This window comes from Osmerus mordax, chromosome 23 (assembly GCF_038355195.1).
Source record: "Osmerus mordax isolate fOsmMor3 chromosome 23, fOsmMor3.pri, whole genome shotgun sequence".
NCBI lineage: Eukaryota > Metazoa > Chordata > Actinopteri > Osmeriformes > Osmeridae > Osmerus > Osmerus mordax.
In genome coordinates this window covers 1,011,346-1,036,765 of record NC_090072.1, presented here as the reverse complement: position 1 = coordinate 1,036,765, position 25,420 = coordinate 1,011,346, and the positions used below count along the sequence as shown (strand labels likewise).

General features: G+C 45.0%; 1 protein-coding gene across 1 annotated transcript; it reads left to right on the top strand.

Annotated features, from left to right (window-relative positions):
• Positions 1 to 1,438: 1,438 nt before the first annotated feature.
• On the top strand, positions 1,439 to 23,864 carry LOC136967977 (antigen WC1.1-like). Its single transcript, XM_067261978.1, has 27 exons — positions 1,439 to 1,483; positions 1,574 to 1,661; positions 3,120 to 3,416; positions 3,711 to 4,019; positions 4,883 to 5,188; positions 5,281 to 5,283; positions 5,317 to 5,622; positions 6,104 to 6,406; positions 6,750 to 6,838; positions 9,384 to 9,483; positions 11,109 to 11,408; positions 12,096 to 12,401; positions 12,530 to 12,838; positions 13,222 to 13,527; positions 13,620 to 13,622; positions 13,656 to 13,955; positions 14,436 to 14,738; positions 15,082 to 15,170; positions 17,717 to 17,816; positions 19,669 to 19,965; positions 20,473 to 20,778; positions 21,312 to 21,485; positions 21,910 to 22,215; positions 22,344 to 22,643; positions 22,933 to 23,271; positions 23,582 to 23,670; positions 23,742 to 23,864. The coding sequence occupies exons 1-27, from the start codon at positions 1,439 to 1,441 to the stop codon at positions 23,862 to 23,864; spliced, it is 5,796 nt and encodes a 1,931-aa protein (XP_067118079.1).
• The last annotated feature ends 1,556 nt before the right edge of the window (positions 23,865 to 25,420 follow it).

Here is a 25,420-nt window from a genome sequence, read left to right as displayed (position 1 = left end):
TTGAGTAGAGTACAGTAGAGTACAGTAGAGTATGACAGAGTCCTCATCAAGTACTCATCAATGATGCAAACCTTTTTATGTAACTTTTAACAAATATTTTTTTCAACCTGTAGAATCTTTTTTTCTTAACTTTATTTAGAAAATGTTTTTTTCAACCTGCAGAATTATTTGTTTTTTTTAGATCAGTAATATGTAAGCCTGGCTTTAAAATGTAATAAGTACAAACTGTAAAGTATTTGTGTAAAAAAAGTAAAGTAAAAAAGTGTCAGACAATAAATTGTTAAGTACCGGTAACATAAAAATCGACAAATACAGTAACTAAGTATTTGTACTTAATGATCTCCTATCTTTGCTGCACCTCTGTCAGCATGTGGTTAGATCAAGATCATCATTTTCACACACCCGTCGTTACAAACAAACAGTATACTGTTTATATTGTATTACGAAACAGTTGCTTCAGTGCTGTCATCTACTTATCTCTAATGTCTTCCAGCTACTTGACCAGCGTTGGTGCGTCTGATAAGGATGCGGTCGCTAGCTCCCCATATTTCTGAAACAATCTTCCCACTCAGGGGGTCAGACTATCAAGGATTATTTTCTCAAAATGATAACAAAGTAACAAAATATTCTCACCAAAAAAGGAGAGCGTATATCAGCATACAGATAGACTCTATAAACTATTGCATCATACTTCTTTTTCTCGTTATACATTTTCATTGTTTTCTCACTTAATGTAAAGGTAATAGTGGTTTAATGCAGCGGCCTGGGTTTGAATCCAATTTCTTTCTCTCCCCCTCTTGCTCTCTCTCCCCCTCTCTCATAAACCATGATAAGTGTCTACCTGGACAAGACACTTTGACCTTTCACATTCTGAGGCACACTAAACCCCTCTACTCCAGCTATACCTTTTGAAAACGCCACTTCCCCCAAACACACTGTATGTTTGTGTAAGACCGCTCCCTTTACATTTACATTTATTCATTTAGCAGACGCTTTTATCCAAAAAAGCGACTTCCAAGAGAAAGCTTTACAAAAGTGCATAGGTCACTGATCATGACAACGAGTATCCCTTGGAACAGCCTCTGGGCCTCCTTCAAGGGTCATCCTGTCCTACTATAACCGCCCATGCCCCCCCCCCCCCCCCCCCCCCCCGAAGCTGAAGGGGGGACCAAGGGAGGGGGCGCATACAGCTAACAAGTACCCAATACCAGGGGAGGTATTTGTGTGTGTTTGTGTGTACGTGTGAGTGTGCATGTGTGTGTGTGTGTGTGTGTGTGTGTGTAAGACCACTCTCCTTGCATATGTGTGAGTGTATGTGTGAGTGTGTGTGTGAGTATGTGTGTGTGAGTATGTGTGTCTGTGTGTGTGTAAGACCACTCCCCTTGCCCTGACTCTGACACCCTAACATGAGCTGGAAGATGGTTCCAGAGATATTAAGATGGTTCCAGAGATATTAAGTATGAAAGCAGACAAGCTGAACGAGGTGTCGAAATGCATCACAGGAAACTGAAGAGACATAACTGATAGGAGTGAAGCAGCAGTTTGTGTCCTCGGCCCTCAGTCCACTCCCCAGTCAGAAGTCTTCTACAGCCCAGTGGAGACCCAGTCTGAGAGAGAGATGCTCCCTGTCCTGATGCTGGTGGTCATGTTCTGGAGCACAGGTAGGGCTCTGTTGTGTCTGTCAACACGTTTGTATTAGTAGTGTATAAAAACAGCCCTATACTAAATACTTGTGTAACTGCATACGAATGTTATATATTGTATTGGGGGAGGGAGGGGGGAGGGTAAGAGCAGAGAGGGGGGAGGGAAGAAGGAGGCGGGTAGGAAAGAGGGGGAGGGAGGGTGAGGGCGAGGAGGATGGAAGGAGAAGGTTTCAGATATAAAGGTTGCAGGTTAAAATACCCCCTTTACTTCATCATGCTGTTGTCGTGGGCCGAAAACTGTATTAAACACCCCATTCTAGGTCTATCTGGTAAAACTAGATAGAAAGCTACCAAGTGAATGAGTTTATCTTAAAATATAGGGCTACTAAGCATAAAACCAAAGAGCACTATTGATTGCACGATTATGTAAGAGAAATGATCGGGAATCAAGGGGTCACAATAAGAACATTACATATTTGAGTAAGAAACATTTTGCATAAGGACAGGTCATGCTGACATTAGGACAGGCGCTCGAATTAGATAGTGAGATATAGGTGGCTGAGCGGTGAGGGAATCGGGCTAGTAATCCGAAGGTTGCCAGTTCGATTCCCGGTCATGCCAACTGACGTTGTGTCCTTGGGCAAGGCACTTCACCCTACTTGCCTCAGGGGAATGTCCCTGTACTTACTGTAAGTCGCTCTGGATAAGAGCGTCTGCTAAATGACTAAATGTAAATGTAAATGTAAATAATAACTGACGGGAACCAGACCTTGTATGTTAGGACTGATGTGGGGGTTTCTGGGGACAAGGGCGAACTGACATACACTGTTCATGTTTTAGTTAGGTTGTCTCACGGCAAGAGAAACCTGGCGAATGTGTCCTTTGTTTTGATCACAATAAAGAATCTGAACTTGGAGCGTAGCCTTCCAGAGCCTTTTTCCTTTTGCAACCTGTACTTAGCAAAAGCTAGCCACGACATTTGGTCGACCCCGACACGTGATCCAAACTTGCATTTTGATAAGGTAAGAAATCAACTTATCAAAATGTAAAAAATGCTAAATGCTAGCAAAAGCTAGCCACGACACTGTGGAAACAAGTGTCTGCTAACTGAAAAGGTTATGATGAGAGAGGGGCCGAGAAAGGAGAGGGCGAGAGAGAGAGACAGACAGAGAGATGCAGAGAGAGACAGAGAGAGAGACAGAGAGAGAGAGATAGAGAAGGTAAAGTCATGTTGAAGTTCTTTTCTCTCCTCAGGTCTCCAGGCTCCAGTCACTGATGAACCTCCAGGTTGGTAGAACATGAGCCTTCTACCATGGCAACTAACTAGGCACTACTGGTTGTTGAGTTATAAAAGTACATAAAGTTGTGTCAGTCTAGGGAAACACAACTGTGTTACTGGTGTGAAAAGGTTAGAGGTTGTTTCTGGACAGGACTGTACAGAGAGTCAGAGGACCTGACTGTCTCCTGTGTCTCCAGGTTCTGATGTGAGGTTGGTGGATGGAGGTAGTCGCTGTGCTGGTAGAGTGGAGATGAAACACCAGGAAGAGTGGAGACGACTATACAGTTATATTTGGAATGTAAAGCAAGCAGCTGTAGTGTGCAGAGAGCTGGACTGTGGATCTGCTGTTTCAACAAGAGAATATGATGGTGATGAAGATCGTCCTGTATGGGAGTTTGTCTCAGACTGTGCTGGGACCGAGTCTGATCTGAGGGAGTGTGGACATGTGTGGGATGGAGTCAACACTTCCTCTATGGTAGAAGTGATCTGCTCAGGTAATACACACAATGCTGTCACATTCACCTGGTGATGTTGATGGTCAAACCTTACTTAATCTGAACCTTTCAAATGAGTTGTTTGTACTTTACCACAGAGCACTTCTTCAGATTGTTATTAGATGCTGTATAAAGGTTTCCTTTTCTGAAGAAGTTTAAGCACATTCATTTCTTGATAGATTCACCTCACATTAAATAATATTAAACTGTATTAATCATTCTTGATGCACATAAAACATGTTTATAGGCGGTTTTCTGTCTCCATGTCCATACTGACCTTCTCTCTTCCTCCAGAGTCTGTGAGGCTTGTGGAGGGAGCTGGTTGGTGCTCTGGCAGAGTGGAGGTGAGGTCTGATCAGTCGTGGGTCTCAGTGTGTGAAGCTGACTTTGACAGGCTGGATGCAGAGGTGGTCTGTCGGCAGCTTGGCTGTGGGGCTCCTTCAGTCCTCCAGGGGGCGCTCTATGGAGAAGGGAAAGGTCCACTCTGGGATAAAGAGTTCCAGTGTGGAGGCAAGGAGTCCCGTCTCCTGGACTGTGACACCTCAGACTCAGGTAGAAACACCTGCTCACCTGGCAGTGCTGTTGAACTCACCTGCATTTCAGGTACTGTACAAACAAGTTTGTCTCTCAACATCAGTTTCTCACTCACAGAGAGATTATGGGAAAGATGAGAGCAGTGTTTTGTTAGGATGCAGAGAGTCAGAGGACCTGACTATCTCCTGTTTCTCCAGGTCCTGATGTGAGGTTGGTGGATGGAGGTAGTCGCTGTGCTGGTAGAAGTGAGATCAAACACCAGGAAGAGTGGAGACGAGCGAACAGTGGGTATAAATGGAACATGAAGCAAGCAGCTGTAGTGTGCAGACAGCTGGACTGTAGGTCTACCTGGAGCATTAATCATGCAGCTATAGTGTGCAGACAGCTGGACTGTGGATCTGCTGTTTCAACAAGAGTTTATGATGGTGATGAAGATCGTCCTGCATGGTGGTTTGAATCTGACTGTGCTGGGACCGAGTCTGATCTGAGGGAGTGTGGATACGTGAGCGAAGGATTCAACACTTCCCTTATTGTAGAAGTGATCTGCTCAGGTAATACACACAATGTTGTCACAATCACCTGGGGATCTTGGTAGTCAAACCAAGTCACTATTTGTCTCAGTACATTCCAAGAAACTAGACCTTTATAGAATGTTTTTAAGGTTTACAACAGCCTACTGTTCCCTACAGGTGTATTTAGGAACAAACGATAATCCAGTCAAGCTGTCAGAACATTACCATAGATTACAGTCTATAACTATAATTGCTATGTTGGGTTTTTCTTGTTTTAATAAATTCAAGGATGATGTCTTGTCAAGACATTAATCTTGCATAAAAAAGAATATGAATGGAACAAGAACTGTTTATTAAGAACATACGTTTATTGGCGGTGTTCTGTCTCCATGTCCTTACTGACCTTCTCTCTTCCTCCAGAGTCTGTGAGGCTTGTGGAGGGAGCTGGTTGGTGCTCTGGCAGAGTGGAGGTGAGGTCTGATGAGTCGTGGGTCTCAGTGTGTGAAGCTGACTTTGACAGGCTGGATGCAGAGGTGGTCTGTCGGCAGCTTGGCTGTGGGGCTCCTTCAGCCCTCCAGGGGGCGCTCTATGGAGAAGGGAAAGGTCCACTCTGGGATAAAGAGTTCCAGTGTGGAGGCAAGGAGTCCCGTCTCCTGGACTGTGACACCTCAGACTCAGCTAGAAACACCTGCTCACCTGGCAGTGCTGTTGGACTCACCTGCTCAGGTACTGTAAGAACAAGTCTGTCTCTCAACATCAGTTTTTCACTCACAGAAAGATTATGGGAAAGATGAGAGCAGTGTTTTGTTAGGATGCAGAGAGTCAGAGGACCTGACTGTCTCCTGTCTCTCCAGGTTCTGATGTGAGGTTGCTGGATGGAGGTAGTCGCTGTGCTGGTAGAGTGGAGATGAAACACCAGGAAGAGTGGAGACAACTGTTCAATAGGTTTACCTGGAACATGGAGACTGCAGCTGTAGTGTGCAGACAGCTGGAATGTGGATCTGCTGTTTCAACAAGAGGTTATGATGGTGATGAAAATCGCAGACATCCTGCATGGTGGTTTGAATCTGACTGTGCTGGGACTGAGTCTGCTCTGAGGGAGTGTGGACACCTGAAGGGAGGAGTCAACTCTTCCTCTATGGTAGACGTGATCTGCTCAGGTAATACACACAATGTTGTCATATTCACCTGGGGATCTTGGTAGTCAAACTAAGTCACTATTTCTGTCAATACATTCCAAGAAACTATACCTTCATAGAATGTTTATAAGGTTTTCAACAGACTACTGCCCCCTACAGGTGTAATCAGGAACCACCACAGGTGTTATTTACATTTACATTCTGTCATTTAGCAGACGCTCTTATCCAGAGCGACTTACAGTAAGTACAGGGACATTTCCCCCGAGGCAAGTAGGGTGAAGTGCCTTGCCCAAGGACACAACGTCATTTTGCACTGCCAGGAATCGAACTGGCAACCTTCAGATTACTAGCCCGATTCCCTAACCGCTCAGCCACCTGACTCCTGACTGTTATGTGACGCTGTTGTACATCGTTACCATGCCGATGTTATCATCACAGCTAAATAAGAGAAGTACTTCACCTGCTTTTCTGTTTTCCCCTTCCACGTTCCCTTTGTTTACAGATCTCCTGTTCCAGCCTGGTATCTCCCTGTCTTCCTCCATGCTAGGGGTCTCCCAGGACCAGCAGCAGGGGCTGCAGGTGTTCAGGGACCACAGCTTCACCATCACCTGCTCCATCCAGCCACAGTACCCAGGAGGCTCCTTCCACCTCACCTTCACTGGCTCCAACACAACCCTGACACACACCCTCACAGCTGTCAATCACTCTGCCAACTTCCTGTTTCCTGCTGCAGACCACACCCACCAAGGAAACTACAGCTGTGTTTATGAAGTCTACGTCTTCTCTCATAACTTCACCTCTGAGAGTGAGCTCCTCTCTCTCACTGTTGCAAGTAAGTGAGAATTGATTTTCAGAAACACAACCTGCAACATTTTAGTCTGTCATAAGGGTTGCTCACACTTTTTGGGATAATAGTTGTGGTTGGTCTTGAGTGAATCTAATGTCAGTCATGTGAGTCCTGTGGTGATCTCGGGGCAACCCCAGGATGTGTCAGTAGCAGTCACCTAGGTTACTGCTCATCTCCACACTCTAAAAACAAGTAGCTGCACTTTAGAGTGTAGATGGAAGGTACAGGATGTGTCTTTACCTTGTTAGGTGATCTGATCTGATGATTATCTATCTCCTGATTCGCTGTGTTTCTGTTCCAGCCAATCCTCTGCCAGCTTTCATCATTAGAGTGGTGGTGGTGTTGCTGACTCTGCTAACGCCCAGCACTGCCCTCTATCTGTGCTTTAAGGTACTGTAGTTTGTTCACAAGGGACATTTGTCCTTCCTCCCCCTTTTCCTGACTGTTGTGTCTCTCCAGACCACCAGGAAGCCTGCAGAGAGGGGGAGCATGGAGCTGGTCTCCTTGCATTCCAGTGATGAAGCTGGGCCAGGAGAGGAGAGAGCAGCCCAGAGGATGGAGCAGGAGGAGAGTGCTGTCTAGACGCTTATCTGAGGTCAGTCATGGATGCTGCCAATGGTGACTGACAGCACTGAGGGAAGCTAGTCTGATCCTGGATCTGGGAGAGACAGTCCTCTACTTTTATCATGAACTTTTAGATAATTTAACCCTTGTGTTATCTTCGGGTCATTCTGACCCATCAGTCATTGTGACCCACCGTCGTATTGCGACGAATTTACTGCATACAAAAACAAAGTGAAGCATTTTCTTTTAACCGTTGGGCTGTCTCAGACCCCCCCCCCCCCCCCCCCCCACATTGCAAAGGTTAAAAGAAAATTATTTTTATTTGTTTTTGTATTGGGTAAAATTGGGTAAACACAACGATGGTTCGTTATGAACCTTTGGGTCATGTGACCCGAAGGCAGCACAAGGGTTAAGAAGTTTTTGTTTGTGCATTTGTTTCATTTTAATTTTTTTTTAAGTTGCATTTTATTGCAGGTGTCAAGGAGACAGCAGTTGACATGTAATTAATAAGTTTAGGAAACGATTGTTAGAATTTCCTTAGAGGTTTTTTACTGAGAAACTCTTCCTGTCATAATGAGTGTTTCCATTGAGAAAGTACTTCCTGTCATAATGAGTGTTTCCACTGAGAAAGTACTTCCTGTAATAATGAGTGTTTCCACTGAGAAAGTACTTCCTGTCATAATGAGTGTTTCCACTGAGAAAGTACTTCCTGTAATAATGAGTGTTTCCACTGAGAAAGTACTTCCTGTCATAATGAGTGTTTCAACTGAGAAAGTACTTCCTGTAATAATGAGTGTTTCCACTGAGAAAGTACTTCCTGTCATAATCAGTGTTTCCACTGAGAAAGTACTTCCTGTAATAATGAGTGTTTCAACTGAGAAAGTACTTCCTGTAATAATGAGTGTTTCAACTGAGAAAGTACTTCCTGTAGTAATGAGTGTTTCTAAGTACTTCCTGTCATAATGAGTGTTTCTACTGGGGCGCAGGCCTCTACATGCTGTGACTTGACACCTGGAAGCTGAAAACAGATTTCATGGATTTTTCTTTGCTATTTTGTGTATCTTTCTAATATTCCGCATCATTTAACAGCTTTTGACTACAGTCTTTTAAAGGGAAGCAGATTGAAATGTATTTTCCTGGCTTTGCATAAATAAATAATTCGTTTTTGCTGTGAAGAACTGACCTGTGTCAGTCACTTATTCTTCAACATGAATTCTACTGCAGACTCGAGGCACCATCAGCAGCACAGAGATGGTAGATACACTGAAGGTACACCACATTAGGGAACACGGAATGTACACTCCATTTTCAATGGAGCCAGGCGAATCGCTTGCGTGGTGCATTGTGGGTAGCGACCCAACGCGATCCAAGCGATTCGAGTCGCGATTTTCTCAACCTTATGTAAATGAGGAGCGATTTTCGTACGCGATGGCCAATCGGCTCGTTTTTGTGTTTCTTGTAACGTAGCAACCGTTAGTCGTGGTAAACATTTCTAGTTTTCAGTTTCAAGATGGAGGACAAACTGATCGTCTGTGTGGCTGCAGACACAGCCCTGTTGGATACGTCTCTGTATTCGTACAGAGACGTTAACAAACAAATGAGGCATAGCGCAGGGTCGCCGATGTTGTTGGTGCTCCTAGTGGGGTTTTTGTATTTTTAAATTCAGTCTCATAACAAAACGTTGTTAGTTAGCCTAGCTAGCTAGCCCCGTCGACGGTACACGACTGTTTACCCTGAGTGCCCGATGGCATACTGTAACATTTAATCTTTCACTCTGAATAAAATACAGCAACAAAAGAGCCAGAACTAGTGTGTACAGTAGATAACATCATGCTACATCTAGCCAGCGTATCAGACTTTTGCGTAAGAGTGTGGCAAAGTTATATTTTGATCGATATTGCGAGTACGTAAACCCAAGTCTGCAAACGATGCCATGACGTTATACGAACTACAACAGTGACTTTAGAGAACTACAACTCTGCATTCATCTGTCTGACACGCCCCCAAGCGTGGTGCACTCTGGGAAGCGATTTGTGTCGCTGTTGTCGACACGCACCGTAAGACCACTCCCCTTGCATGTGTGTATGTGTGAGTGTGTGTGTAAGACCACTCTCCTTGCATATGTGTGAGTGTATGTGTGTGTATGTGTGAGTGTGTGTGTGAGTATGTGTGTGTGAGTATGTGTGTCTGTGTGTGTGTAAGACCACTCCCCTTGCCCTGACTCTGACACCCTAACATGAGCTGGAAGATGGTTCCAGAGATATTAAGTATGAAACCAGATAAGCTGAACGAGGTTTCGAAATGCATCACAGGAAACTGAAGAGACATAACTGATAGGAGTGAAGCAGCAGTTTGTGTCCTCGGCCCTCAGTCCACTCCCCAGTCAGAAGTCTTCTACAGCCCAGTGGAGACCCAGTCTGAGAGAGAGATGCTCCCTGTCCTGATGCTGGTGGTCATGTTCTGGAGCACAGGTAGGGCTCTGTGGTATCTGTACACATGTTTGTCTTAGTAGTGTATAAAAACTGCCCTATACTGGTAAATACTTACTATTAAAGTAAATATGTTACTGCATACATGACTGTTATACATTGTATTGGGGGAGGGAGGGGGGAGGGTAAGAGCAGAGAGGGGGGAGGGAAGAAGGAGGGGGGTAGGAAAGAATGAAAGAGGAAAGAGGGGGAGGGAGGGTGAGGAGGACGGAAGGAGAAGGTTTCAGGTAAAAAGGTTGCAGGTTCAAATACCCCCTGTACTTCATCATGCTGTGGAAAAAAGTCTCTGCTAACTGAAAAGGTTATGATGAGAGAGCGGCCGAGATAGGACAGGGAGAGAGAGAGAGAGATGGAGAGAGAGAGACAGAGAGACAGAGAGATGGAGAGAGAGGGAGAGTGGGAGAGAGAGATACAGAGAGAGAGATAGAGAGAGATATACAGAGACAGAGAGAGAGAAAGATACAGAGAGAGAGAGACAGAGGGGTGAGAGGGAGGGGTGAGAGAGGGAGGGGTGAGACCAGAAGGGGTGAGAGAGGGAGGGGTGAGAGAGGGAGGGGTGAGAGAGGGAGGGCTGAGACCAGAAGGGGTGAGAGAGGGAGGGGAGAGGGGTGAGACAAGAAAGGGTGAGAGATGGAGGGGTGAGAGAGGGAGGGGAGAGGGGTGAGACAAGAAAGGGTGAGAGGTGGAGGGGTGAGAGAGGGAGGGGAGAGGGGGGGGACAAGAAAGGGTGAGAGATGGAGGGGTGAGAGAGGGAGGGGAGAGGGGGGGGACAAGAAAGGGTGAGAGGGGGATGGGTGAGACAGGGAGGGGTGAAAGATGGAGGAGTGAGAGGGGGAGGGGTGAGAGAGGGAGGGGTGGGACAAGAAGGGGTAAGACTGGGAGGGGTGAGAGAGGGAGGGAAAGAGGCAGATGAGTGGATGAATTACAGATGAGTGGATGAATGAATATAAAGTCATGTTAAAGTTATTTTCTCTCCTCAGGTCTCCAGGCTCCAGTCATTGATGAACCTCCAGGTTGGTAGAACATGAGCCTTCTACCATGACAACTAACTAGGCACTACTGGTTGTTGAGTTATAAAAGTACATAAAGTTGTGTTTGTTGTGTCAGTCTAGTGCAGTGGTCCCCAAACTTTTTTCTGCGAGGGCCAGATAATTTTTTCTTTCTTTAATGTGGGGTCGGGTCGGTCTGTAACCGAAAATGTCATGGGCTGGAGTGACTACCAGTATTATTGTGGAGATGTTATTATGATTTTAAATATATTTATTATGCTAGATAAGTTTATTATTTAGTTATGCACCGTACATCCATACATATCAAGGGATATATAGCCTATTAAAAGAGCATTAATAATATCGTAATTAACTTTTTTCATATTCATTGTTACTGAAATCAAATCTATTAATTACTTATGCCTATTAATCAATGTAAAGTTGTTTTGTTTGTTCTTTATAAAAATAAAACTCTCTGGCATTGTTCAGAGGGCCGTAGTTTGGGGACCCCTGGTCTAGGGAAACACAACTGTGTTACTGGTGTGAAAAGGTTAGAGGTTGTTTCTGGACAGGACTGTACAGAGAGTCAGAGCACCGGACTGTCTCCTGTCTCTCCAGGTTCTGATGTGAGGTTGGTGGATGGAGGTAGTCGCTGTGCTGGTAGAGTGGAGATGAAACACCAGGAAGAGTGGAGACAACTGTACAGTAGAGATTACTGGAACATGAAGCATGCAGCTGTAGTGTGCAGACAGCTGGACTGTGGATCTGCTGTTTCAATAAGAAAATATGATGGTGATGAAGATCGTCCTACCTGGTCGTTTGAATCTGACTGTGCTGGGACTGAGTCTGATCTGAGGGAGTGTGGACCTGTGGGGGAAGGATACAACTCTTTGTATGTCGCAGAAGTGATCTGCTCAGGTAATGAGCTGTTGTAATGTATTGTGTTGTTACGTGATGTGATGTTATGTGTAATGTGGTTATGAATCTGTGAAATTTTGATAGAGTATATACTAATATATTGCATCTGCTGCATGATTGTGTAACTCACACTATGCAGTAATTTTTTTTTGCTTAACTTTTTAGAAAGGCCTGACCAGGGACTGGGGTTGCAAATTAGACTATTGGCAAAAAAACTTTTATGCAACACATCTACAAAGTTATTTACGTATGTAATAATGTGCGCTGCATTGTCCCTGACAAATAAACTAAGAAATAAATAAATAATACACACAATGTTGTCACATTCACCTGGGGATCTTGGTAGTCAAACCAAGTCACTATTTCTGTCAGTACATTCCAAGAAAATAGACCTTTATATAATTTTTCTAAGGTTTTCAACAGACTATTGCTCCTTACAGGTGTATTCAAGAAAAAACACAATAATCCAGTCAAGCTGTCAGAACATTACCAAAGATTACAGTCTATAACTATAATTGCTATGTTGGGTTTTTCTTGTTTTATTAAATTCAAGGATGATGTCTTGTCAAGAGATAAATTTTGCATAAAAAAAAGAATATGAATGGAACAAGTACTGTTTATTAAGAACATACGTTTATTGGCGGTGTTCTGTCTCCATGTCCTTACTGACCTTCTCTCTTCCTCCAGAGTCTGTGAGGCTTGTGGAGGGAGCTGGTTGGTGCTCTGGCAGAGTGGAGGTGAGGTCTGATCAGTCGTGGGTCTCAGTGTGTGAAGCTGACTTTGACAGGCTGGATGCAGAGGTGGTCTGTCGGCAGCTTGGCTGTGGGGCTCCTTCAGTCCTCCAGGGGGCGCTCTATGGAGAAGGGAAAGGTCCACTCTGGGATAAAGAGTTCCAGTGTGGAGGCAAGGAGTCCCGTCTCCTGGACTGTGACACCTCAGACTCAGGTAGAAACACCTGCTCACCTGGCAGTGCTGTTGGACTCACCTGCTCAGGTACTGTAAGAACAAGTCTGTCTCTCAACATCAGTTTCTCACTCACAGAGAGATTATGGGAAAGATGAGAGCAGTGTTTTGTTAGGATGCAGAGAGTCAGAGGACCTGACTGTCTCCTGTGTCTCCAGGTTCTGATGTGAGGTTGGTGGATGGAGGTAGTCGCTGTGCTGGTAGAGTGGAGATCAAACACCAGGAAGAGTGGAGACAACTGTACAGTAGTGATTACTGGAGCATGAAGTATGCAGCTATAGTGTGCAGACAGCTGGACTGTGGATCTGCTGTTTCAACAAGAGTTTATGATGGTGATGAAGATCGTCCTACATGGGGGTTTAAATCTGACTGTGCTGGGACCGAGTCTGATCTGAGGGAGTGTGGATACGTGTTGGAAGAATTCAATGGATTCAACACTTCCCTTATTGTAGAAGTGATCTGCTCAGGTAATACACACAATGTTGTCACAATCACCTGGGGATCCTGGTAGTCAAACCAAGTCACTATTTCTGTCAGTACATTCCAAGAAAATAGACCTTTATATAATTTTTCTAAGGTTTTCAACAGACTATTGCTCCTTACAGGTGTATTCAAGAAAAAACACAATAATCCAGTCAAACTGTCAGAACATTACCATAGATTACAGTCTATAACTATTATTGCTATGTTGGGTTTTTCTTGTTTTAATAAATTCAAGGATGATGTATTGTCAAGACATTAATCTTGCATACAAAAGAATATGAATGGAACAAGTACTGTTTATTAAGCACATACCTTTATTGGTGTTTTTCTGTCTCCATGTCCTTACTGACCTTCTCTCTTCCTCCAGAGTCTGTGAGGCTTGTGGAGGGAGCTGGTCTTTGCTCTGGCAGAGTGGAGGTGAGGTCTGATGAGTCGTGGGTCTCAGTGTGTGAAGCTGACTTTGACAGGCTGGATGCAGAGGTGGTCTGTCGGCAGCTTGGCTGTGGGGCTCCTTCAGTCCTCCAGGGGGCGCTCTATGGAGAAGGGAAAGGTCCACTCTGGGATAAAGAGTTCCAGTGTGGAGGCAAGGAGTCCCGTCTCCTGGCCTGTGACACCTCAGACTCAGGTAGAAACACCTGCTCACCTGGCAGTGCTGTTGGACTCACCTGCTCAGGTACTGTAAGAACAAGTCTGTCTCTCAATATCAGTTTCTCACTCACAGAGAGATTATGGGAAAGATGAGAGCAGTGTTTTGTTAGGATGCAGAGAGTCAGAGGACCTGACTGTCTCCTGTGTCTCCAGGTTCTGATGTGAGGTTGCTGGATGGAGGTAGTCGCTGTGCTGGTAGAGTGGAGATGAAACACCAGGAAGAGTGGAGACAACTGTACAGTTGGTCTACCTGGGTGATGGAGCATGCAGCTGTAGTGTGCAGACAGCTGGACTGTGGATCTGCTGTTTCAACAAGAGAATATGGTGGTGATGAACATCGTCCTGCATGGGGGTTTGAATCTGACTGTGCTGGGACCGAGTCTGATCTGAGGAAGTGTGGACACGTGAGATTCACGACCAACTCTTCCTCTGTTGTGGAAGTGATCTGCTCAGGTAACACACACACACTGTCACATTCACCTGGGGATCTTGGTAGTCAAACCAAGCCACTATTTCTGTCAGTACATTCCAAGAAACTATACCTTTATAGATTGTTTCTAAGATTTTCAACAGACTACTGCCCCCTACAGGTGTAATCAGGAACCACCGCAGGTGTTATTTACATTTACATGCTGTCATTTAGCAGACGCTCTTATCCAGAGCGACTTACAGTAAGTACAGGGACATTTCCCCAGAGGCAATTAGGGTGAAGTGCCTTGCCCAAGGACACAACGTCATTTTGCACTGCCAGGAATCGAACTGGCAACCTTCAGATTACTAGCCCGATTCCCTAACCGCTCAGCCACCTGACTCCTGACTGTTATGTGACGCTGTTGTACATCGTTGCCATGCCGATGTTATCATCACAGCTAAATAAGAGAAGTACTTCACCTGCTTTTCTGTTTTCCCCTTCCACGTTCCCTTTGTTTACAGATCTCCTGTTCCAGCCTGGTATCTCCCTGTCTTCCTCCATGCTAGGGGTCTCCCAGGACCAGCAGCAGGGGCTGCAGGTGTTCAGGGACCACAGCTTCACCATCACCTGCTCCATCCAGCCACAGTACCCAGGAGGCTCCTTCCACCTCACCTTCACTGGCTCCAACACAACCCTGACACACACCCTCACAGCTGTCAATCACTCTGCCAACTTCCTGTTTCCTGCTGCAGACCACACCCACCAAGGAAACTACAGCTGTGTTTATGAAGTCTACGTCTTCTCTCATAACTTCACCTCTGAGAGTGAGCTCCTCTCTCTCACTGTTGCAAGTAAGTGAGAATTGATTTTCAGAAACACAACCTGCAACATTTTAGTCTGTCATAAGGGTTGCTCACACTTTTTGGGATAATAGTTGTGGTTGGTCTTGAGTGAATCTAATGTCAGTCATGTGAGTCCTGTGGTGATCTCGGGGCAACCCCAGGATGTGTCAGTAGCAGTCACCTAGGTTACTGCTCATCTCCACACTCTAAAAACAAGTAGCTGCACTTTAGAGTGTAGATGGAAGGTACAGGATGTGTCTTTACCTTGTTAGGTGATCTGATCTGATGATTATCTATCTCCTGATTCGCTGTGTTTCTGTTCCAGCCAATCCTCTGCCAGCTTTCATCATTAGAGTGGTGGTGGTGTTGCTGACTCTGCTAACGCCCAGCACTGCCCTCTATCTGTGCTTTAAGGTACTGTAGTTTGTTCACAAGGGACATTTGTCCTTCCTCCCCCTTTTCCTGACTGTTGTGTCTCTCCAGACCACCAGGAAGCCTGCAGAGAGGGGGAGCATGGAGCTGGTCTCCCTGCATTCCAGTGCTGAAGCTGGGCCAGGAGAGGAGAGAGCAGCCCAGAGGATGGAGCAGGAGGAGAGTGCTGTCTAGACGCTGATCTTAGGTCAGTCATGGATGCTGCCAATGGTGACTGACAGCACTGAGGGAAGCTAGTCTGATCCTGGATCTGGGAGAGACAGTCCTCTACTTTTATCATTAACTTTTAGATAATTTAACCCTTGTGTTATCTTCGGGTCATTCTGACCCATCAGTCATTGTGACCCACCGTCGTATTGCGACGAATTTACTGCATACAAAAACAAAGTGAAGCATTTTCTTTTAACCGTTGGGCTGTCTCAGACCCCCCCCCAAATTGCAAAGGTTAAAAGAAAATTATTTTTATTTGTTTTTGTATTGGGTAAAATTGGGTAAACACAACGATGGTTCGTTATGAACCTTTGGGTCATGTGACCCGAAGGCAGCACAAGGGTTAAGCAGTTTTTGTTTGTGCATTTGTTTCATTTTAAAAAAATTTTAAGTTGCATTTTATTGCAGGTGTCAAGGAGACAGCAGTTGACATGTAATTAATAAGTTTAGGAAACGATTGTTAGAATTTCCTTAGAGGTTTTTTACTGAGAAACTCTTCCTGTCATAATGAGTGTTTCCATTGAGAAAGTACTTCCTGTCATAATGAGTGTTTCCACTGAGAAAGTACTTCCTGTAATAATGAGTGTTTCCACTGAGAAAGTACTTCCTGTCATAATGAGTGTTTCCACTGAGAAAGTACTTCCTGTAATAATGAGTGTTTCCACTGAGAAAGTACTTCCTGTCATAATGAGTGTTTCAACTGAGAAAGTACTTCCTGTAATAATGAGTGTTTCCACTGAGAAAGTACTTCCTGTCATAATCAGTGTTTCCACTGAGAAAGTACTTCCTGTAATAATGAGTGTTTCAACTGAGAAAGTACTTCCTGTAATAATGAGTGTTTCAACTGAGAAAGTACTTCCTGTAGTAATGAGTGTTTCTAAGTACTTCCTGTCATAATGAGTGTTTCTACTGGGGCGCAGGCCTCTACATGCTGTGACTTGACACCTGGAAGCTGAAAACAGATTTCATGGATTTTTCTTTGCTATTTTGTGTATCTTTCTAATATTCCGCATCATTTAACAGCTTTTGACTACAGTCTTTTAAAGGGAAGCAGATTGAAATGTATTTTCCTGGCTTTGCATAAATAAATAATTCGTTTTTGCTGTGAAGAACTGACCTGTGTCAGTCACTTATTCTTCAACATGAATTCTACTGCAGACTCGAGGCACCATCAGCAGCACAGAGATGGTAGATACACTGAAGGTACACCACATTAGGGAACACGGAATGTACACTCCATTTTCAATGGAGCCAGGCGAATCGCTTGCGTGGTGCATTGTGGGTAGCGACCCAACGCGATCCAAGCGATTCGAGTCGCGATTTTCTCAACCTTATGTAAATGAGGAGCGATTTTCGTACGCGATGGCCAATCGGCTCGTTTTTGTGTTTCTTGTAACGTAGCAACCGTTAGTCGTGGTAAACATTTCTAGTTTTCAGTTTCAAGATGGAGGACAAACTGATCGTCTGTGTGGCTGCAGACACAGCCCTGTTGGATACGTCTCTGTATTCGTACAGAGACGTTAACAAACAAATGAGGCATAGCGCAGGGTCGCCGATGTTGTTGGTGCTCCTAGTGGGGTTTTTGTATTTTTAAATTCAGTCTCATAACAAAACGTTGTTAGTTAGCCTAGCTAGCTAGCCCCGTCGACGGTACACGACTGTTTACCCTGAGTGCCCGATGGCATACTGTAACATTTAATCTTTCACTCTGAATAAAATACAGCAACAAAAGAGCCAGAACTAGTGTGTACAGTAGATAACATCATGCTACATCTAGCCAGCGTATCAGACTTTTGCGTAAGAGTGTGGCAAAGTTATATTTTGATCGATATTGCGAGTACGTAAACCCAAGTCTGCAAACGATGCCATGACGTTATACGAACTACAACAGTGACTTTAGAGAACTACAACTCTGCATTCATCTGTCTGACACGCCCCCAAGCGTGGTGCACTGTGGGAAGCGATTTGTGTCGCTGTAGTCGACACGCACCGTAAGACCACTCCCCTTGCATGTGTGTGTGTGAGTGTGTGTGTGTGTGTAAGACCACTCTCCTTGCATATGTGTGAGTGTATGTGTGAGTGTATGTGTGAGTGTGTGTGTGAGTATGTGTGTGTGAGTATGTGTGTGTGTGTGTGTGTAAGACCACTCCCCTTGCCCTGACTCTGACACCCTAACATGAGCTGGAAGATGGAAGATGGTTCCAGAGATATTAAGTATGAAAGCAGATAAGCTGAACGAGGTGTCGAAATGCATCACAGGAAACTGAAGAGACATAACTGATAGGAGTGAAGCAGCAGTTTGTGTCCTCGGCCCTCAGTCCACTCCCCAGTCAGAAGTCTTCTACAGCCCAGTGGAGACCCAGTCTGAGAGAGAGATGCTCCCTGTCCTGATGCTGGTGGTCATGTTCTGGAGCACAGGTAGGGCTCTGTTGTATATGTACAGTGTAGGATACAGTACAGACATATACAACTGTGTATACAACTTATACTGGCTTAAACCTGCATTAGTTGGTAAATTATGAAATGTACCTATATTGGGATATAATGGTGTTAGTTGTTAGTGCATATTCGACTGAGTTATACATTGTATGTTGTGTTTTTATATACATAAAATACCAGTGTTGGTCAGAGTGTAAAGGGGGGGGAATGAGGAAGCTAGGCCCCGTCCACACTAGCCCGGGTAAATTTAGAAACACATACATATGTCTGCGTTTGCACCTCCCGTCCACACTCATACGGCATTCGGACACTGAGGGGACAGATAGGCTCCCATAGCCGCAGACATTTGAAAACGCCGGGTTGGCGTAGTACTGTGTGCGGGGTCCACGGAGATTTCCAGATACGATGACGTTCAGTTGCCATGGCATTGGGGGTAGCTTGCGCTCTATGGCTAGAATGTCAAGATGAACTTGGAAGGTGAAAGAAATATGCTGCTCCATCTCTATAATTTATTTACCAGTTTAGTTAGTGTACTTCAAGTACAAGTATTATCACTTAATAGATACGCGTTACTCCTACGCAGAAGGCGAGCGCTGTACTCTGTGTGCCTGAACGATAGGGGGACAAGGCAGAGAAGACTGTTTAAACCGGGAGTCAGGTGGCTGAGCGGTGAGGGAATCGGGCTAGTAATCAGAAGGTTTCTAGTTCGATTCCCGGCTATGCCAACCAAATTACTTTGTGTCCTTGGGCAAGGCACTTCACCCTACTTGCCTCGGGGGAATGTCCCTGTACTTACTGTAAGTCGCTCTGGATAAGAGCGTCTGCTAAATGACTAAATGTAAATGTAAACCAAACATAGAGCGGCGATTCTGGGTGAGACAGCTAGCTGGTGGGACAACTTTACAACACCAAATATTAGTACAATAGTATTGCCCAAGGAGTATGTAAACAGAGCAGCGTTGCGGGAGGGAGGGGCAGGAGTGGCGTAACCATGACAACGATTGTCATGTACCCGTGTTAGTGTGGACGGCAAACATCTGGAAAACGATATGAAAACGCTAGTGTGGACAGAGATCGTTTTCAATTCGAACACGCGTATTTGTATTTACCCGGGCTAGTGTGGACGGGGCCTTCGTCAGTGAGAGGGAGGGGAGGGAGGGAAGAAAGGAAGGAGGGAGGGGGGGAAGGAGGGAGAGAGGTTGGGAGGGAGGGAGAGGTTGGGAGGGAGGGAGAGGTTGGGAGGGAGAGGTTGGGAGAGAGCGAGAGAGCGAGAGAGAGAGAGCGAGAGTGAGCGAGAGGGAGAGGGAGGGAGAGAGGGGTTGGGAGAGAGGGAGAGAGGGGTTGGGAGGGAGGGAGAGAGAGGTTGGGAGGGAGGGAGAGAGGTTGGGAGGGAGGGAGAGAGGGAGAGAGAGGTTGGGAGGGAGGGAGGGTGAAAGAGAGGCGGAGTGTAAGAGAGGGGGGTGAAGAAGTTAGTCAGGTAGAGGGAGGGAAGGGAGGGATGCTGGACTAGTTAGTGACAGATGAGTGGATGAATGACAGATAAGTGGATGAATGACAGATAAATGAATGAATGAATGTAAAGTCATGTTGAAGTTCTTTTCTCTCTTCAGGTCTCCAGGCTCCAGTCACTGATGAACCTCCAGGTTGGTAGAACATGAGCCTTCTACCATCACAACTAACTAGGCACTACTGGTTGTTGAGTTATAAAGTTGTGTTTGTTGTGTCAGTCTAAGGAAACACAACTGTGTTTCTGCTGTAATCAGGTTAGAGGTTGTTTCTGGACAGGACTGTACAGAGAGTCAGAGCACCGGACTGTCTCCTGTGTCTCCAGGTTCTGATGTGAGGTTGGTGGATGGAGGTAGTCGCTGTGCTGGTAGAGTGGAGATCAAACACCAGGAAGAGTGGAGACAACTGGACAGTATGGTTCCCTGGAGCATGAAGCAAGCAGTTGTAGTGTGCAGACAGCTGGACTGTGGATCTGCTGTTTCAATAAGAAAATATGATGGTGATGAAGATCGTCCTGCATGGGAGTTTGGTTCTACCTGTGCTGGGACCGAGTCTGCTCTGAGGGAGTGTGGAAGGGTGTACGAAGGGATCTCTGGCGATGTAATGGAGGTGATCTGCTCAGGTAACACACACGTTGTCATATTCACTATGATCTTGGTAGTCACACAGGACAGTGAATCACTAGACTACAGATTGTTATTCAAATCTATGAGAGTTTCCTGGCTTTCTAAATTCAAAGATCTTTTCAAGAGATCCACATCATATAAAAAAATATGCAATTGTATAAATTGAAAGTACATGATTCCTTCAGCCAACATGTTTACCAACCAATGAACATGTTTAACCCTTGTGTTATCTTCGGGTCATTGTGACCCTTCAGTCATTGTGACCCTCCCACGTGTTGGGACGACTTTACCTCATACAAAAATAAAGTGAAGCATTTTCTTTTAACCGTCGGGCTGTCTCAGACCCCCTACATCGCGAAGATGAAAAGAAAATGCTTTTTATTTGTTGTTGTATTGGGTAAAGTTGTCGCAGCAGGCGATGTGACCCGAAGGCAGCACAAGGGTTAAGACTTATTTGTGCTTTATTATATTCATGTCCATACTGACCTTCTCTCTTCCTCCAGAGTCTGTGAGGCTTGTGGAGGGAGCTGGTTGGTGCTCTGGCAGAGTGGAGGTGAGGTCTGATGAGTCGTGGGTCTCAGTGTGTGAAGCTGACTTTGACAGGATGGATGCAGAGGTGGTCTGTCGGGAGCTTGGCTGTGGGGCTCCTTCAGTCCTCCAGGGGGCGCTCTATGGAGAAGGGAAAGGTCCACTCTGGGATAAAGAGTTCCAGTGTGGAGGCAAGGAGTCCCGTCTCCTGGACTGTGACACCTCAGACTCAGCTAGAAACACCTGCTCACCTGGCAGTGCTGTTGGACTCACCTGCTCAGGTACTGTACAAACAAGTTTGTCTATCAGTCAGAATCAGAATGGGATTTATTCGCCATGAAAGTTTGCACAGACAAGGAATTTGCTTAGGCAGGAAGGTGCATACAATAAACATATAGGAACCTTAATTTTAAATATGTGGTCTATCTATACTAAGGGTACATAAACTAGCAATACTAAGTAGAATTAAAATTGCAATAAAATATACAATAACATAAAATATAAGTTGCCGTAATTTACAATATAAAAATACAAAAAATACAAATATTACAAAAAAATACAAATACTAATACAAGATACAATTTTGTGCAATGTGTTTTAAGACATGAAGTCATTAGAGTCAGTGGGAACCCTTGGCCTTGTTGAAGAGGCCAACAGCAGAAGGGAAGAAACTGTTTTTGTGGCGTGAGGTTTTGGTCCTGATGGACCGCAGCCAACATCAGTTTCTCACTCACAGAGAGATTGAGGAAGATGAAGGCAGTGTTTTGTTAGGATGCAGAGAGTCAGAGGACCTGACTGTCTCCTGTCTCTCCAGGTTCTGATGTGAGGTTGGTGGATGGAGGTAGTCGTTGTGCTGGTAGAGTGGAGATGAAACACCAGGAAGAGTGGAGACAACTGGACAGTGGGTCTACCTGGAGCATGGAGCATGCAGCTGTAGTGTGCAAACAGCTGGACTGTGGATCTGCTGTTTCAACAAGAAAATATCGTGGTGATGAAGATCGTCCTGCATGGGTGTTTGGATCTTCCTGTGCTGGGACCGAGTCTGATCTGAGGGAGTGTGGAGAGAGTGTGTGGAGAGGGTCGCAGACTTCACATGTCTGGGAGGTGGTGTGCTCAGGTAATACACACATCATGTTATGTTCACTTGGTAGTCACACATGACTTATTCTGAACCTTTCAACTGAGCTGTCAGTAGCCTACATAACCATCGACTACTTATATAAATGATCAATATCTGTATGAGGGGCTTCTTGGCTTGATACGTTTAAGGAACAGTCATCTGTTAGAAGATTTACCTCTTGTTAAAGAGTATCAAACTGGATAAATGTACCAATCATGGTTCTTTATGCACATAGATGTTTATTGGTGCTTTATTATATTCATGTCCATACTGACCTTCTCTCTTCCTCCAGAGTCTGTGAGGCTTGTGGAGGGAGCTGGTTGGTGCTCTGGCAGAGTGGAGGTGAGGTCTGATGAGTCGTGGGTCTCAGTGTGTGAAGCTGACTTTGACAGGCTGGATGCAGAGGTGGTCTGTCGGCAGCTTGGCTGTGGGGCTCCTTCAGTCCTCCAGGGGGCGCTCTATGGAGAAGGGAAAGGTCCACTCTGGGATAAAGAGTTCCAGTGTGGAGGCAAGGAGTCCCGTCTCCTGGACTGTGACACCTCAGACTCAGCTAGAAACACCTGCTCACCTGGCAGTGCTGTTGGACTCACCTGCTCAGGTACTGTAAGAACAAGTTTGTCTCTCAACATCAGTTTCTGACTCACAGAGAGATTATGGGAACGATGAGAGCAGTGTTTTGTTAGGATGCAGAGAGTCAGAGGACCTGACTGTCTCCTGTCTCTCCAGGTCCTAATGTGAGGTTGGTGGATGGAGGTAGTCGCTGTGCTGGTAGAGTGGAGATCAAACACCAGGAAGAGTGGAGACAACTGTACAGTGGGTCTACCTGGAACACGGAGACTGCAGCTGTAGTGTGCAGACAGCTGGACTGTGGATCTGCTGTTTCAACAAGAGGTTATGAAGATGATAAATACAATCCTGTATGGAAGTTTGAATCTGAGTGTGCTGGGACTGAGTCTGCTCTGAGGGAGTGTGGAAAAATACACAAAGGGATTCACACTTCCACAGTCTGGGAGGTGACCTGCTCAGGTAAAACACACATCATGCTGTTACACTCACCTCGTGAGCAGGCGCACAATTAATCACCTGTCTCAATATTTGTTCAGATCATTACAATAAACAACTTATTTAGAATGTTGTTAAAGGTTTCCAACAGACTACTGCCCCCTACAGGTCTAATCAGACTACTGCCCTTAAAGGTCTAATCAGGGTGCAGGTGTCCTGATGCTGTCATGCTTGCATGCTGATGTCATCATCACAGTTGAATAAGAGAAGTACTTTCACTGCTTTTCCTCAAATGTTTTCCCTTTGTTTACAGATCTCCTGTTCCAGCCTGGTATCTCCCTGTCTTCCTCCATGCTAGGGGTCTCCCAGGACCAGCAGCAGGGGCTGCAAGTGTTCAGGGACCACAGCTTCACCATCACCTGCTCCATCCAGCCACAGTACCCAGGAGGCTCCTTCCACCTCACCTTCACTGGCTCCAACACAACCCTGAGACACACCCTCACAGGTGTCCATCACTCTGCCAACTTCCTGTTTCCTGCTGCAGACCACGCCCACCAAGGGAACTACAGCTGTGTTTATGAAGTCTACATTATCTCCATTATCTCTCATAACTTCACCTCTGAGAGTGAGCTCCTCTCTCTCACTGTTGCAGGTAAGTGAGAATAGATTTTCAGAACCACAACCTACAACATTTTAGTCTGTTATAAGGGTTACTCACACTTTTTGGGATGATAGTTGTGGTTGGTCTTGAGTGAATCTAACTGTCAGTCATGTGAGTCCTGTAGTGATCTGGGGGTAACCCCAGGATGTGTCAGTCAGTCACCTAGGTTACTGTTCATCTCCACACTCTAAAAACGAGTAGCTGTACTTTAGACTGGAGATGGAAGGTACAGGATGTGTCTTTACCTTGGTAGTTGATCTGATGATTATCTATCTCCTGATTCGCTGTGTTTCTGTTCCAGCCAATCCTCTGCCAGCTTTCATCATCAGAGTGGTGGTGGTGTTGCTGACTCTGCTAACGCCCAGCACTGCCCTCTATCTGTACTTTAAGGTACTGTAGTTTGTTCACAAGGGACATTTGTCCTTCCTCCCCCTTTTCCTGACTCTGTTGTGTCTCTCCAGACCACCAGGAAGCCTGCAGAGAGGGAGAGCATGGAGCTGGTCTCCCTGCATTCCAGTGCTGAAGCTGGGCCAGGAGAGGAGAGAGCAGCCCAGAGGATGGAGCAGGAGGAGAGTGCTGTCTAGACGCTGATCTGAGGTCAGTCATGGAGTCCCTGCCAATGGTGACTGACAGCACTGAGGGAAGCTAGTCTGATCCTGGATCTGGGGGAGAGAATCCTCTATTTTTATCATGAACTTTTAGATAATTTAAGCAGTTTTTGTTTGTGCATTTGTTTCATTTTCATTAATTTTTTTTAAGTTGCATTTTATTGCAGGTGTCAAAGAGACAGCAGTTGACATGTTATTAATAAGTTTAGGAAACGATTGTTAGAATGTCCTTAGAGGTTTTTTTTCTGAGAAACTCTTCCTGTCATAATGAGTGTTTCCACTGAGAAAGTACTTCCTGTCATAATCAGTGTTTCTACTGAGAAAGTACTTACTGTCATAATGAGTGTTTCTACTGAGAAAGTAATTCCTGTCATAATAAGTGTTTCCACTGAGAAAGTACTTCCTGTAGTAATGAGTGTTTCTAAGTACTTCCTGTCATAATGAGTGTTTCTACTGGGGCGCAGGCCTCTACATGCTGTGACTTAACACCTGGAAGCTGAAAACAGATTTCATGGATCCTTCTTTGCTATTTTGTGTATCTTTCTAATATACCGCATCATTTAACAGCTCTTGACTACAGTCTTTTAAAGGGAAGCAGATTGAAATGTATTTTCCTGGCTTTGCTTAAATAAATAATTTGTTTTTGCTGTGAAGAACAGACCTGTGTCAGTCACTTATTCTTCGACATGAATTCTACTGTATACTCGAGGCACCATCAGCAGCACAGAGATGGTAGATACACTGAAGGTACACCACATTAGGGAACAAGGAATGTACACTCCATTAAAGATACACAGGAGGTAGGCCTACACCACGTTAGGAACACTTAAGGTAGGCTACACCACATTAATGTTTAAACATGAAATCACTTGGCTAACTGCAGTAATAATAGCGTTAACTCACCTCAATGTGTTTTCTAAAATCTGAGGATGAATTTCTGAATGCCGATATTTCATTCAACCGTGTGAAGAAGCTGTCACCTGTTTTTTATCTGCGTCTAGCAGCTCTTTAGCTTGCCGTGTCTGTTAGTCTGTCCACATGAAGGGCACCGCACGTTAGCGGTCGCAGCTACTTGAAAATGCTAACGAATACTTGGAGGGGGCACGGGGAAATGTACCGGACTATTCCAACGTAAACATAAAGCCCAAAAGTCACTGGGTAAAGTGAAAAGTCGCTAAATCTAGCAACAAAGTCGCTAAATTGGCAACACTGACTGAAACTTTTTTGTCACTCGTGCTGATCCACAGAAGGGCTGTAGCCCCATCTACTGATTTGAGGGTGTAAAAACACATTGCATTTCAGTCAATTCTGTTTAATTATCATCATTGATAGATTATCATAACTACTTTAGATGATGCTACAAAGCTGTTAATCTTACTTGGGAAATGTAATTTACACAAAGCACAAATAACATCCACTAAGGCCTTATTCAGATATGTTTATACTATTAAATAATTATTAGAAAAATACATATTGTCAAATATATGCAAACAGATAGTGTGTTTGTCTATATTTGTGTGTTTTTGTGCATG